The 15,378-nt window shown below is 42.9% G+C and overlaps 1 protein-coding gene across 2 annotated transcripts in view; it reads right to left on the reverse strand.

The window, feature by feature from the left end:
• The window catches only part of CPA6 (carboxypeptidase A6), an 85,399-nt gene extending 71,750 nt beyond the window's left edge, over positions 1 to 13,649 (reverse strand). For both annotated transcript variants that reach the window (XM_075024343.1, XM_075024342.1), the window contains exon 1: positions 13,463 to 13,649. Coding sequence is in view for 1 of the 2 variants with exons in the window: in XM_075024342.1 (XP_074880443.1) it covers positions 13,463 to 13,560 (98 nt within the window). In the remaining variant the exon portion in view is untranslated. The remainder of the gene's footprint in view (positions 1 to 13,462) is intronic.
• Positions 13,650 to 15,378: the final 1,729 nt, after the last annotated feature.

A 15,378-nucleotide genomic window follows, 5' to 3' on the forward strand; every position in this document is an offset into this window, starting at 1 on the left:
CCACAAAGACCTGGAGTTACCTGCTGATCCAGCAGGTAGTAAAATGCCAGTCCCTACCCAGAACAGTTCTGCAGGCTGTTTACGACGACACACGAGGACAATGAAGTAGAAAGGGGGTGAGAACTGAGAGGCAGGTATGAGGAAAAGGAGCAGGTTTTTACACAGCAGGCTGTAATCTCAGCTCACCACCTGCACAGCAAGCAAAAGGAAAGGTCCTTTGAAAACGACAACTGAGAAACTATGTACATAGGCCTTCTGTGAAAGAACTTTTGATGCCAAATGCTATTTCCATCAGGGAGCTGTTGCTTGCCAAGATATGTCCCCTAAGCAGCATTTTCACTAAAAATCTGCTTCTGCTGCTGTAGCACCCAGTGATTTTATCAGATAGAGCCTCTAATGTACTTGCTTCCCATCTAAAGGTGAAATGCTGGAGCGAGGGAAGGGAAAGATTTGGTTGGTCTATTTAATTTTGCTGAGTGTTTGCTAGATAAATAGGATGTAGCTCAGTTTGACTGAAACGGACTAGAAGAGTGAGATGAAATTTTACATGACGAAATATAAAACATTTGTATTGTCTTATGCTATCTTGAGTGCATAGATTTTGAAACCTGTGATCAATATTGAACCTCAGCCTTGCTCGCTCTGTATTTTGTCCTAGAAGAGGACAGCTGCTTTGATATGCCTGAAGGAATGTAAATTAGCAAAATTATAAACGGAAGGGGTTTGTTTTGAAATTAGCAGCAACAGTACATGCCCACTAAATACTAAAATCAGAATCCAGATACACAGCTGTGTTTATTTTTGTTGTTAGGTAATTTTAAAAAATCCAGCTAAAATCACATTATCTGCTTTTATATGAATATACACTTACAATTTAAATTGTCTTTTTTACATTGTACACTGAGATAAATTAATAAAGTGAATTAATTTTCATTTGCAATTATTTCAGTCTATAAAGCTGATGTACAAAATATGTGCACACTGAGCTACACTTGATATGTCATGTGAATTAATACCACACAAATTTAGAGCTGTACAAAACCATTAAATTGTCAGCTCCGTATTTCTGCAGCTTGTTTCTTGTTACACTCTTTTTGTGCCAGGCTATCCTTACATAAAGTTTCATCAAAAATGGAGTTTGCATGCTACATGGCTACAAATAAGATGCCAAAAACTTACATTATGCAAGAAGCAGCACAATATACGAGGTGATACTTTGCTTTTATATCAGAATTTTGTTTTTTCCATCTCAAATGAAAAATATATGGCTTTGTTGTACTTCCATTTTTCTGTTGTAAAGTAGAGTGTGGAGTGACCTAAGCCACACATCAGGACAACGTGTGGCCAAAACAGCAGAAGCCTCTTGGCTTTGGCTGCCATGCTCATCCAACAGGCAATGTTTCCTTCGGTTAATCCCTACCATAAGACAACTCTTACTTCTTCCACCATAAACTCTAATTTTAAACTCTCCCTTCATGTTTCACATGAGTAATAATTAAGCTTAAAACAACAAAACGCCACAGGCAATGGGGACACAAGTCTTGAATGCAGTGAAGAGTGTTTGGTGTCCTTGCAGTGAAAGCAAACTTTCTTGTTTTATGAGCAAGATGTCGCTGCTAAAAGCGAGCATCTGCCTGTTCCTCATAGACAACAGATTCCAGTCTTCTTCTGACATTACTTCATTGTACAACATCTGGTGTTTTATAGCCATGCAGTTTAAAAATAAATACTCTGCATGCAATTTGATAACTTTAAAAATATTACCTTAAACCCACCCATTTATTTATTCTTCTAAGCAGCAAAGTTCTTTATACAACAACTAATTTAAAAAATCCTTTGTTTGCTTGAAGTTTGTGGGGTTTTTTCTCCTGAAAAAAATTAATGTTTTCCAGTGGAGCAGAGGGACTGCTGGTTGCTAAATACACCCTAATAATTATGTTTTCCATTGGCTGCTGTGAACCTGGTCCTCCCAGTGAGATCCCTGCATTTTCCTCCTGCATAAAGTCCTCTTTTTCTGTTCTGTTTATTTCATATGTTTTAACAGAATGATTTTTAGCATTTTCATTGGCCAGCTATAAGCTACTCCATCATTAAGACTGTATTTCATTAGCTCTAAGGTAACTGAAATCTGGTAGATCCATTACCTGTAGAATAGACTTTTAAAATGTTGTATCTCATTTCCCTCAATTCACAGTGAATACACCGGAATATTAGAAACTTCTTTCCTCACACCTCCTAGTTTTCATGGACCTGTCCTCTTTTGTCTCCTGCTTGCTTCTTTTTTTCCAGTGTAACTGTGCAGCCTGCAGCCAGTGTGACTTGCTGGAGGCTCTGCAAGCAAATGCCTTCTAATTCAAAGACCACCCCCAGTGCAGTTGCTATACATAAAAGCTCACGTGTATTTTTTCAGCAGAGATAATGGATGCTGGATTAAAGCAAAACAATGCAGAAAGATCAGATTTCACAGAGCACAGTGTGGATGCCTTGTTCTCTATAATTCTGTACTCTGAACTCTTTCATGGCACTGTCTTGCTGTCTGCAAATTGGTAGGACTGATCTGGTCTGACAAGGTAAAATCTGCAGGTTTTCTTCACACTCGCACAGTTTCATTCAGCAGAAGCAAAAGATCAGGTTTTCCTGGTCCCTGGACCCCTTCACCCACCATTCCTCGGTGTAGCTTTTAAAGCATTTGGAGAGGTCGCCCCTCATAAAAAGGAGACATAAGGCCTAACTCATCTTGAGCCCTAGTCTATACCGTCTCCTTACCGTGTAGGAGACTGGCTTTACTTCACTTTTCCATCATCTCCCAGAAGCTTAAGGTAATTAATCTTTCTACAATTTTGTACTGTTTTCCCATCTGGTTGTGGGTGATAAGTGCTAATCATTACAAATCCTTCTCCACTTTGGTCAGGCAGGAGCAGCCTGTGCTACCAGACTTTTTGAGTGCCTTTTTGTCCATCACTCATCATACAGTCAAAAAATGCCAGTCATCTTATGGAGAAGGTATGATAGGTGCAAGGAGAGAGGGATGGACATAGGAAAAATAACACGCCAGTGGGTTGCATGCTGCCCACTGGCTAAGGACTAAGCATACATGGAGGACCTGGATGCTAGGGTGAGTCATTAATGGTTCTAAAATCTCCAAGTCTGTGACACCTGCTAACCTGCTTCTGAACTGCAAAAGCACTTGAACTCACTGGACACCTCCTTCCTAATTTGATATACATTTTTGGCAGGTGAAGCTAGATGCGAGGCCTTGAAAGACATACCTATCTCATGTGACAAACACCATACAACGTAGTGGGGAGGAAAGGCTGAAGCCTCTGAGTCCTGCCTCACCAAATTTGGGCCTGAAATACCCACATTTCTGTTTCCACGTTGGCCCAGAACTGTCTGGCAAAGAGTAGATCAGCGTCTTTGTCATGTGTTTTTGTCTGACAGATGTCGATGATGTTGACCTGGTGATGATGTTTCTTTGCCTGGGGCCTCTGAGAAATAGAATACACCAAATGTGCTCAGACACTGCATAGCCCATGCCAAGCAGACAGGGTTCCTCACAAGACGTGGTCTCCCTTCTGTTGAGCAGAGGAGCCCTGGGTTCCTGTGCTTCCCTCCCCTTGCAGCTGCTTCGGAGGGAGAACCACCACTCTCCCTCAGGATGACTTAGTGCTGAACAGAAACAACTCTTGCAATAGGGATCAAAACCTGCATAATTACATATTTCACTGCAGTTACAATTCTAGGCTAGGCCTCAGAAAATACAGCAGGAATTATTTTTATGCTGTTGGATAGTCAGTATAAAAGCTTTTACCCTTTATACTCCAATGCTTTGATTTCCTCTGAAGCTTTTTTGAATAGGCCATGACTTTAAGACTATATCAAAATGAAGATAACTGCTCTTCATAAAACCAAAACAAAAGAACCTCAGCTGAACAGACTGAAGGTGAAACTATTTAATTTTTCACAAAGAAAGCAAATTACTTAGACTTTATGTTCTATTAACGATCTCCACGTATATATTTTTAGCATTGTCACTACCACAGGCAGACGGACCAGGGATCCAGCCTGTTGATGACAGAGTAGGATAAAGACACAACGTGCTGTCTTTGTGCCACAGGGTATGTTTACACTGTGTACCGCTGGCAAAGACACGAGCTCATTCTGCTCAGACACTCGGCCTACTAGCCCAGACTTGGCAGTGTGCTTACATGGTGACTCTTGTTATTTGGTATAAATTTTACGCAGAGTATGTCCTTGGCTGCCTGTCTTATACAGTTCAAATGAACCCAAGGTTTATTTCCTTGTTGAAACTGCACTGTGACAAAAAAGGCAGAGCTCTTCATAAAACATCCTTATTTAAATGTCTTCCCTGTTTCCTTGACAAATACAACTATTGTTTGCTTAACATCAACCTATTTAATAAATATAGAGGTTATTTTTCTGGAGACACTATCACGTCAGTCTTGTCTGTTATGTAAAGAAGGATTTACAGCTTCTTCAGACATTAGGAAAGATGAAGTCTCTCTCTTTGCTTCAAAACCCCACACGTGATGATGGCTAGTACCAAGGTTAACTTTTCTTTGGTTTTGCACTTTTAGGAATGTGCTTATTTGAAAATAAGCATCCCACTGTTCCCTGTGAGCCTGAAACACTCATTTGGGATTGTTCCATTGACATCGGTCTGGAGAGGAATGTGGCAGTTGGGACTGATCGGGAAGCCAAATTCTGCCGAGATAAAACCACGGTGTGCTCCTTGGGGTTCACACCTGGAATTAACTGGTTTCAGACAACCATCTCCAGTGCATATGTGCACAGGGAGACTGAGAGGCTTGAGGTATGCAGGTAGGTACCAAAAACCCAGGCACTCCCGCCCGTTCCCTGTGCCACCATGAACACCCCAGAGGCTCTGCAGCAACCAGATCACAGCCCAACAGGCTGAAAGTTAGTCCAGGAAAAAAAAAAAAGGGGGGGGGGGGGGGGGGAGGTGCTTTTTTTCTCTCTTTGCTCCTGGAATTGGCTCACTGTAGGCAGAGGAGTGCCAGTCCCTGAGCAGCAGCTGCACATCTGGAACAGTGGGAGCACAACTGCTTGCCCTGGCAGCAGCTGGCCATTAGCGAGGGTTAGCAGGGTTTGGCTGTATCACTGCACTGCAGCCTTAGAGTAGCATCTGGTGGTAATCTTGGTAGGAGTACAGTGGAGGAAATCAAAGAGTGCACCAGTTTTTCATCAGGCCTACTAAAGTCATTTCTCACATCTGTCCTTGAGGCTTGACTTTCCTTCAGGGTCCTATCCCATACTTATATAATCAAATGCCTGACTTCAATGCATTAATCTGTTCATTTTGTTCATTTTTTTTAAACTAACACCTTCAGTGCTTTGGGAGAAAAAAAAAAGAAAATGGCCAAAACATTCACATTTAAAATCCATCTACAGACTACAGTTTTATCGCGTACGCTACCTGACCCTCAAAAAAAAAAAAAAAAAGTCTTCTAGTCTTCTGGCCTAATAAGCTGTTACGTTGTCTTGTATTTAAGATGTACCACCTGTTATGCTGCTTACCTGAGGCTTTCAAATCTGTAGGATACTGTAATCATGAGTTACTATCCAAATGCAACACAAAAATCTAAATTAAAAGAGCCTCTTTTTCTCTCTCTGAGTCAACCATGAGGTGCTGCAAACTGTACCATTACTCTCCTGAAGGTATTTGAAATATGGTATGATGTAAGAAACAGTAAGGTTTTTTTAGAATAACCTTATTGTAATAAACCCCCTACAAACTCATTTTCAAGGTCCTGCTTTGGTAGCCTCCTCTGTATAGAGGCCTTAACTGAGCTGCAGAACACAAAGAAAAGAAAAAAATGTTTTGATTTTATAAGATTCTGTTTTTTTCATGGCTGTATTTAAGCAGTCTAGAACATCTTCTCCTTAGCAAGTGCTGTTCTGTGTATTGCTTTGCCTGGTAACTTTATGGTGTGGCTCCTCTTTAAACAAGCACACTTGCAAGTCTCATCGTTCCCCAGGGGAAGAGGGGATTCGGCAGAACCTTGTTCTCCAGAGCATTCAGCCTGCACAGAGCAGACACCGGCAGAAGGAACAGGTTCATGCTCCCTGCCTGCTGCTGTATGCCAGACTGTGTCAGCACCCACCCCAAAGACCAGGCACCCTTGCTCCTCCTGGGTGATGTGCAATGTCTGGCTTTTAGTTTCAGAAGAAAGCAGTGCAGTCCTTGGCCTTCCTCCTCATTTGGCAAGCTCAAAAGGTGTGAAGCATTAGAAAATATGGAATATATTGTCCCCATCCATTTGTTGGTCAACTGTTCAATTCAGAGTACTTTGGCTCACCTACCCTCAGGAGCCTTACACAAAAAGCAGCTTTAGAGTTCTCTTTGAAGAAGCTTTCCTTACAATCAGTGTCTTTTTAAGGTCTGATTCTGATCTGATATACTGAGGTGTAAATTAGTAGCACCCTTAAAATCCACACATGTTTTGCTGTAATACCAATACCAAACCAGAACACATCTTTGTACTTAACCATGTGAACAAAGCTTTTAAATCTGAAATCAAAATTTACCAAAAAAAATTAGGATTGGTCTTAATTTCCAGAAGTTTTCTGTCTGTAGGTCTGTTCCTGCAAATCTAGACCAACAAAAGTTCTGTTAAGTTCTGCAAGGAGTTTTGCCTGCAGCAGGGTTTTTAGAGAGAGGTCTAATGCATAATTGTAATTATTGGTTCTCATTTTGCAACCAAACCTGCTTATAATTGTAAATAGAGAGTACAGGATTCACTGAAAGTTGTTTTCTGTATGAAAGATAATACTGATGACAGCATAACTATGTAAGCTAGGTGGGCAGGCGACAGTAACAATGCTGGGGTTTTTTGGGGGGGTACAGCATCAAACTGCAGGAAGATTCTCCTTATCTCCTGCCTGGGAGCAGAGTGAAAATACTGAATGGTGAACTACACTGTCTGTTTTCAGTTTTTACTGCTATATGCATACTCACAGAAGGTTTTGCTTACACGACTACTGAACAGACGCCCAATATATGATCAACGTATCTGTTTCTTCCTTGACTTTTGCCTGAACATTATACCCACAGTGAACTGTTAAATACTATGTTCTACAATAGAGGAGGGAGTACAATTTCAGTTATGTATTCAGAGGTAAAATTAAGGAGAAAAGATAAGTGAAGGACAGCTCTGCAAAACAGAGATGACGGAATTTACCTCCTGGAGATAGTGAGAAATGATTAATGGCAGCCATTCACCTTCAACAGGATTGAGCAATAAACTTTTCCTACAGCATTTTGACCATGTAAGGCTGTTTCAGACATATGGATGACATTTTTACAGATACTAGAATTTCAGGAGACCTTGGGATCCTGTTTATGGGATACAGTCCTGTGCAGTGTATGAAACTAGAGTTCCCTACAAATTATTAGCAATGTATTCAAGAAAAGCAGATTTTTAGCTTCAATTTTTCAAATTTGCTCCTTCCAGAACTGTGATTTTCCTGGACTACAAGTAAGTTCCACTGTCTTTCATCTGAATTGCTCATGTATTTTAGATTCCAATTTTTTAAATAAAAAATGTACATAACTCATATAGTATCTGTCCCCCGTTAAGTGCTTGTTAAAGTTCTGTACAAAACATTCAAAGTTGAGAACTTCATTTTAAGAAGCCCATGAGTGACTCTGGGAGAGTAAATTCACAGCAGCAGCAGCTGAAAGTGGGTGTAGCATAGAATTGGGAGCTTTGGAGTTCACTGCAACTGGTACCAGAAGCTCTGGGAAAAGCCATATTTCTTTACCTTCTTATTTCCATGAGACAGTGAAGCTGGTGGCTTCAAAGTAAATGCTTTGCGCTGAGGGTCTAGATGGATTTGATGTGTGAATTCTCTTTTTTTACAAGTATCTTTGCCTAAGTACACCTTAAATGTATCCTGGTTTTTACAGAATCTAATTGTTGGACTCAAAACCAAGCCTGAACATGAATTTTCTTTAATAATATACTACATTCCTGTTTGTACATATATACTTTTAAAAATGAAGAAAGTGCAAATGTTTACTGGAATTGGTATTACACTTCACAAAGAATCATTCTTACTGGAAGATCATAGGTTGCATCTAATGTAGGAAACCTAGGAAAGGTTCAGAGCTCCCAAGCATGGGTGCAAGCTTTGCCCATGTCCTGATTTTTTATGTTTTCCCTTACTGCCCATGCTTTCTGCCCCTCTCTTCCACCTGCAGAGGCCAGACAGGAACCACACCAGCACCCAGTGGGGTCTCAATTTGGACAAGTATGGGACCAGGCTCACATGGTGACATGAACCTGGAGATCAGTTTAAACATAGCCATAACAAACAGCCATAACGAGCCTCCTTGCCTGGCATTCACTTCACCTGGGTAATGTGGATGTGCACTGTTGTTCCATTAAAAAAAAAAAAGGGCAAAAAAAACCAGAAAGAAAGAGCAACTGAAACACTTCATATTTCTCATTAATAATGAGGAGGGCGGAGAGGCTTTAAAAGGTAAATTTATCATGCTTGAACTTAAGAGGAGAAAAAGAATCAAAACTTGGCAGTAATTTCTTTTTTCCTCTAGGAGAACATAAATGATATTGTGCAGGGGGAATATCAGGTGATGAGAAAGCACAAAATTAGCGTTACAGTGTTGGGAAAAGAATGGGTATAGAGGTCCCAGAGTTGTTGTGATTTCACTGATCTTTGCTCTTTTTAGGAACCAGTGGTGCTTTCATTACAGAATTATTGGTTATTTGAAAAGAGGATACTTAAAACTGTTTGTGCTGGAGAGCTCACAGCTTTTCACCTTTTAGAAGCTACCTGACACCATCCAGAGAAGCACTAAGTGTGGTTTTCATCTGAATGAATATGATTAACTTCCATCTAACACTGGTGGTGTGCTTTCCAAATGCTTTTTTTGCCAGTTGCATGTATGACGTTTTACTTTGACTTCCGGGTGGGGAAGGAGAGCTGAGCAGCAGAGAGAAAGAACATTTTATACACAGCAAAGCAGATCATTTAGTCCCCGATTAAAACATTTGGAAAAAATTTGCAGAGGGGAATAGCACAGGAGGAGTTCCTTTCCACTCCTCAATTCCCTCAGCATCTCATTTTTTTCACACTCATGTGTTTTTTCCATGAGACAGAACAATTGCCAGCTATTGTGTGTAAGGTATTGTGGGATCAGAGGCACTTAGCTATGGTATGTAGGGATATTAATGGGCATTAAAATACTTGAAATTTGCTGAATGCTCTTAGATTTGTTATCTGTGCTTATCTACATGAACAGTTGATTTATGCAATTTTCAGGATGTGATGTCCCAGTAGCTGCAGCATATTATATCTTGGATTACAGAACATTTCTTTACTGTTTTCAGTTTCCTTGTTATCCACCTCAACATCACTCCCAGATTATTTTACACAGCTGTTACACAATAATGTAAGCATGTACCATAGCCTTCACCTGACCAAGAGAAATGACAATTATCTGCTGCACTGCAACCCACAGAAGAATAACATTTTGGAGGAGTTAACATCTCAATCCAATATTTAAAAAGACTCCAAAACCTCCAGCAAAAACTTAGAGAAGAACTGGCCAAGTTTTTTCAGCCTTTGCCTCATTTGTTTATTTGAGGTGGGAGCAGAGGTGAGATGAGGCACGCTTCTGAAAAGGCTTTGGAAGAACAGGAAGTGGGATAGAAGATGGAGGGAACATGCCCAACCGCCATGTACAGATGGAGGCAGATGAGCTGGAGTAAACAGATCTTAGTAGTGATTTTTAAAGAACAAATGAAAGAGGTGCTGTTTGTCCTAAGAAATCTTGACCTGCTAATGGGAAGCCATCTCCTTCTTCATAGGATTCCTAAGAGTAGAAAGATTGCTGCGTTTGGTCAAAAAAACCACAAAAAGTCCATCTGCTCCAGTACTCTACTCTGGAAAACTGTCAAAAGACAACTACCCAAGGAAGAGTAGCAACAAGGCAATAGTGTATGATATTACCAACCTACAGTTGCTTTCAATGCAGTGATCTCCTGGGCTGGATGTCATTTCAGTAGCATACCTAGTAACTTGCCCTTGCATGGACCTGTCAAGCCCCCTTGAATCCTTGTTAACATTTCACATCCTTCAGCAAGGATTTCCACAGGGGGTGAAGAAGTTTCTTTTCAACTTGGTTCCTACTAGAATCATTTTATGCCTCTCGCTTCTTGTAACTGGAAGAAACAGTGAACAACTGATCTCTGTCCACCACCTCCATGTCACTCAAAGCTTGTAGACACCTGTTAGGCCCTAAATTGTTTCAATTAGAGACCAAAGAGTCCTAGCCTACTTGGTTATTTCAGGCACTGAAACCATTCCGTACATTTGGTTATATTTGTTGCCCCTGTTTGAACCTCTGGTAATGGCCTCCTGGAAAATCCTCTTGAATATACCACATCTACTCTGTCAAACCCTGATGTGTGTCCCCCCCTTGCCTACCTGCCCTGGAACCTTTGGACAGAGCACGCAAATGGGAGAAGGAAAAATGTGTGTGTGTGAGTACAGTTTTGAGTTTGCTGTAGGGTAGCTGATTAGCAGTGTCTTTTCGAGGTGAAGGCAGTAGCTGCAAGCTCCTCTTGAGTTCCTGCAGGGACAAGAGTACAGAGGCAGGCTGAACTCCTGCATGTTGTGTGAGGCAGCAGAGGCAAATACACCCATTCTGCAGTCTTTGCAAGAACTCAGTGGGTATGAGAGCTGCTGTCTCTTTGCTGAGACTTCCCAAAGGTATCTGGAGTGCATTTGCTTAAATATGTGTCCATATGGTATACCTGGCCTGCTCTGAACACAGTTTGGAGAAGTTTGGAGAAACATGTGCAATAGCAATTAATTGCCTTAGGTCAGAGTCCTCAGCCAAAGAGCTACAATCGCTCTGTGCCTCCTAGGGCTGGCCTGAGTTTATGACAAATGTTTTCCATTGCCTTTTTTGTTCTTTTTTTTCTCTCATCCTTTTGCCCTAATTATATTAATGCCTTTCCCCTATATGGTACAGCTTCTGCCATGATAGAAATGACTAGGATTGACACATGTTTCTTAGCACAAAATGAAGTCAGGTGGTTGGGACACCCCTTTTAATTATGAAAATTAGAAAACTATATTCACCTCCAGATTGCATTTCTCAAAAAAAACCTACCAAAATTTTTTTCCCCTTGGGTGATGACCAGGTTCAGTAGTGATGGCAATACCTGCTCAACTGTTCTAATCAATTGCACACACTGAGGAAATTGAATGATCCTGCCCAAGACACGGGGCTGATAACAGATGCCTCAGAAGGGCAAGATATATTTGTAATTCTGAAGAAACCTTCATCCCGCTTCAAACTAATTTTTCATCATCTTTTATTGACACACATAATGCCAGGATAGTAGAAATTGAAAAGATTAGTAGAGTGGGAAAAATATCAGGTTATTTTTCCAGTTTGCGTTACACATGTGGTACACATTCTGGTTTCTGTTACAAATGTGACCACATTTTCAGCAAGGCTTGTAAATGTATCTTGGCCCCCTACTACAATTGCCTATTGACCAAGAGTTTTTATAATGAACTCTAGCCTTTTTTTTTTGAGTAGTGATTTTTGTAGTGCTTACCCAAATTCTGGAAGCTGATGAAAAATCTCATTTTTCTGGACTAGACTCTATGGGAAAAATGCTAGGACAGGGATCAACAGGGAAAGTTTGGGTGGGTCTTTCACACATCACCCAGGGCACATAAAATGCTTAAACGAGAGAATTATTTTTAAAACTATTAAGAAAATTGGTGAACCACATAAATGAGCAGAGAGGTACAACACTTGAATCTGCATGCATTTTTTTCTATTTTAACCAACTTGATTATAGACTGACAATCTCGCTTAAACCTAGAGGATATTAAAATGTGTATTCTGACATCTCATACATTGATCAATAGATAGCTCATGTAACTAATATTCAGAAAAAGTTATGTACCAACACTGGGGATGTGTTATTCATCTCCATATCATCTGCAAACAAATTGAATACAACCTTCAATTTAAAAAAAATGGGTTTTACTAAGACCCACGACTGTGCAATGGGCTCCAGACAGAGAGAGCAGTGCTGCTGCACAAAACTTATGACAGGACCCTGGCTTTAAAGAACAGTTTCGTTTTCTGTCCTGTTCCTTTCTGGGCACTGTCAGGAGGGGTCCTGACCCTGGTAGCCAGTTTGGTTTCGCAGTGCTGATAGATGGTGATGGTGAAACAGCTGTCAATTGTTTAACTATGTTCTATCGCTAACAGTGACCCTGGGGTGAATGGCTTCATATCACGTTACCAAATCCTTGAAGCTCAAGGAATGTTTTTTTTAAACTTCATTTTAGTAGTCGAATTTCCATGCCTGGCTTGGCTACTTTAATAAAATAAAAAGTACAGCTCCTACTTCCACAGGAAGGTGTGCTTATCCTGAGGAATCTGCTGGTCAGTTTGAATGAATTTTATACTCCATGTGAAAAGACGCCACTGGCTCTTAATGCTCCTGTATTTGACTGTCTTTTCATTTGCATCATAAACTTATCTATCTTGTTAAATAGTTGCTAAAAACAAAGTCTTTAAACCAGGCAAAAAGAACATGCACTTTGGAAGCAAAGCCTAGCAATGATACCACAGTTCGCCTTTTACTACTACTTAGTTCAATCTTTCCCTTTCTAACAAAAATTTTAACATCAAATGAAAAAAAAGTCTCGTTTGAAATACACGTGAAAGTCTTCACTTGCTTACAGTAAGGTTAATCAAGTTCCCTTATTGGTTGAGCTTTTTATGCATTCAGTAAGACTGCACATTGTTCAACTTTTTTAAAAAACAATTTTAAGTTCCATTAAAATTGTCCCCTAAAGGAAAGTACAAGCCTTCATTCAGTTCAGAGCAGGGTGAAGCCTCTAAAACTTTTTCCCCCCTGTATAATCGCAATTTCTCTTTCTACAAGGACAGTAAAACTTTCTCCCCCCCCCCCCCCCCCCCGCAATGTAGCATCCTTCCTATCGCTAGCAGAGACTTAGAGAATCTATTGCAAGAAGGAGCCGGAGCATGCCACAACTGAATGGAAACAAGCAAACAACCAGCTCAGCAACGGGAAGAAAAGCCCGAACACGTACAGACAAGCCGGTTCTCGCCAGCGGCGTCGGGGAAGGTTAGCGGAGGGAGCGCGGCTGCGGTGCTGCTGCAGTCGCCGCTCTCCCGCGCTGCCCCTGCGGGGCGGAGAGGGGCGGCGGGCGGAGAGGGGCGGCGGGCGGAGAGGGGCGGCGGGCGGAGAGGGGCGGCGGGCGGAGAGGGGCGGCGGGCGGAGAGGGGCGGCGGGCGGAGAGGGGCGGCGGGCGGAGAGGGGCGGCGGGCGGAGAGGGGCGGCGGGCGGAGAGGGGCGGCGGGCGGAGAGGGGCGGCGGGCGGAGAGGGGACTTACCCGGCGTAGCGGCCGCGGTGGCCGCGGAGCGGCAGCGCAGCCTGGAGGCAGAGCAGACAAAGGGGCAGGAGCGCGGCGGGGCGCCCGCGGAGCGGCATGGTGCGGGGCCGCGCCGCCGCCGCCGCGCCCGCCCCAGGTGGCGGCTGCCGCGCACACAAAGCCGGCGCGGAGGCGGGGGCCGGGAGGAGCGGGGCGGTCGGAGGTGTCGCTGGTTGCCGGCGGCGAGGGGAGAAAGTCGCCCGCAGCCCCGCCGCGCCTGGGCACGGGGACGGCGACCGGCACCGGGACCGGGCGGGGAGGCGCCCGTCCGCCCGCCTGGGAGGGCTGGGGGGGGTGCGCGGCCCCGCCGCCGCCGCCGCTACCGCCGCCCTGCCCCGGGGCGGGGGGCCGGGGGCTGGCAGGGGCCGGGCGGCGGGGAGCAGCCCCCCGCGGGCACGGCGACTCCGTCGGGCCTGCCGGGAAGAGGGGTGCCGCGGGGTGGGCTTCGCCTGCAGGTGCTGCGGCGGGGCAGCCGGCCAAGGGCCGGTTAACGCGCGGTAAGTGGCATCGGGGGGATTACCGCCGTGGTTTCCCTGGCTGGGCAAAAGAGCCTGATAAGAGGGCAGAGGTACGCCCACGTAACACACAGGCGGCGGAGAGTCCATTAGGAACCCCGAAGGGAGGAGAAAGTGGGATTTCGAGTTACCAGTGTTGCCAAAAATCTCGAGCCTGAGTAGTGGGAAGGGGAAGAGAGACTGCTAGGATAAAAGAAAATAAAAACTCGGCATTTTTTTAAAAACTGGGGGTTTGCTGTCTCTTTTCCACACTGGTGAGGGTGAAAGAGCCACATAAAGAGAAGCACTGGGAATAGCAAGGAAAATGGGGAGAATTTTGTTGCAAGTAATTGTAGTTTGTAGAAACACGTGGAGTACTTGTTAAAGTAGGTAAAAATATAGTGCTGATATGGGATAAATTGAGAGCCCCTTCGATACTTTTATGTTGACTTTCATAAAAAGGAGGGAAAAGTGCTTCAAAACCAGCTGATTCTTAGCCTCTCTGAGACCAAAAAGAACGAGTGGGATGTAGACAAATAAAACCAGCTGACATTTGAATATGTGTGAGACCTACTGTACATTCCTGTTAATGTTTTAGAGACGCAGGGAGCTTTTTGAAAAAGGACTGTATTAAACCACACACACTTCATATTCTATGGGTGAAAGGCAAATGAACGTTTTCTTTTGTCTCTTTTCCATACTGGCAAATCTGACTCTAGTTCTGTGATAGAGTCTGGAGATGGAAAAGACTTGGTCCAGGGCATGATTATTCCCTTCTGTTTGGTTACTGGCATTCTTTCCCTTGAGCTGCCTGTCCCCCCCATAACATACGCTGCTTAAAATTTCAGATTAATTTCTGGCGAGGCTACGCAGAGGTGAATTTGTGCGTGCGTGTGCTTATACGCAGATGTGCGTTCAGCATGAGATGTTCTACAACCCTTGTTGAAAACACTTTCCATTTACTACAGGCAAATCCCCAAACCTTTTCTGCAAATCTTGAGTCTTGTAGTAAATGCAGCTTTAACTTTACAGACACCTATTTAATAGAAGCTCTACTGTATGTTCAGAAGTGACTTCAAAGTTAAAGTCAGCTGTCATGAAGTTGAGTAACTGACTTTTGGAGAGCATGAGTATGATACTGGACCAAACCCCACTGCTTTATTTCACATGCTGTTCTTCGTTACTTTCCTTACTATGTATCCTCGCTACACCTGAAGTGCATCAGGTAATACACCAATTTATGAAAATGTTTGACAAATGTAGTTTGGCTATTATTCTAAAATACTTGCTTTCAGGATGAAAACCTGGCTCTGTTGGAGTTAGGAAGAATTCTACTATTGGATTCTGTTTGCAAAATACTTTGGCTATTATTCTAAAATTTCT

The sequence above is a fragment of the Buteo buteo genome, chromosome 3 (genome assembly GCF_964188355.1).
Source record: "Buteo buteo chromosome 3, bButBut1.hap1.1, whole genome shotgun sequence".
Lineage (NCBI taxonomy): Eukaryota > Metazoa > Chordata > Aves > Accipitriformes > Accipitridae > Buteo > Buteo buteo.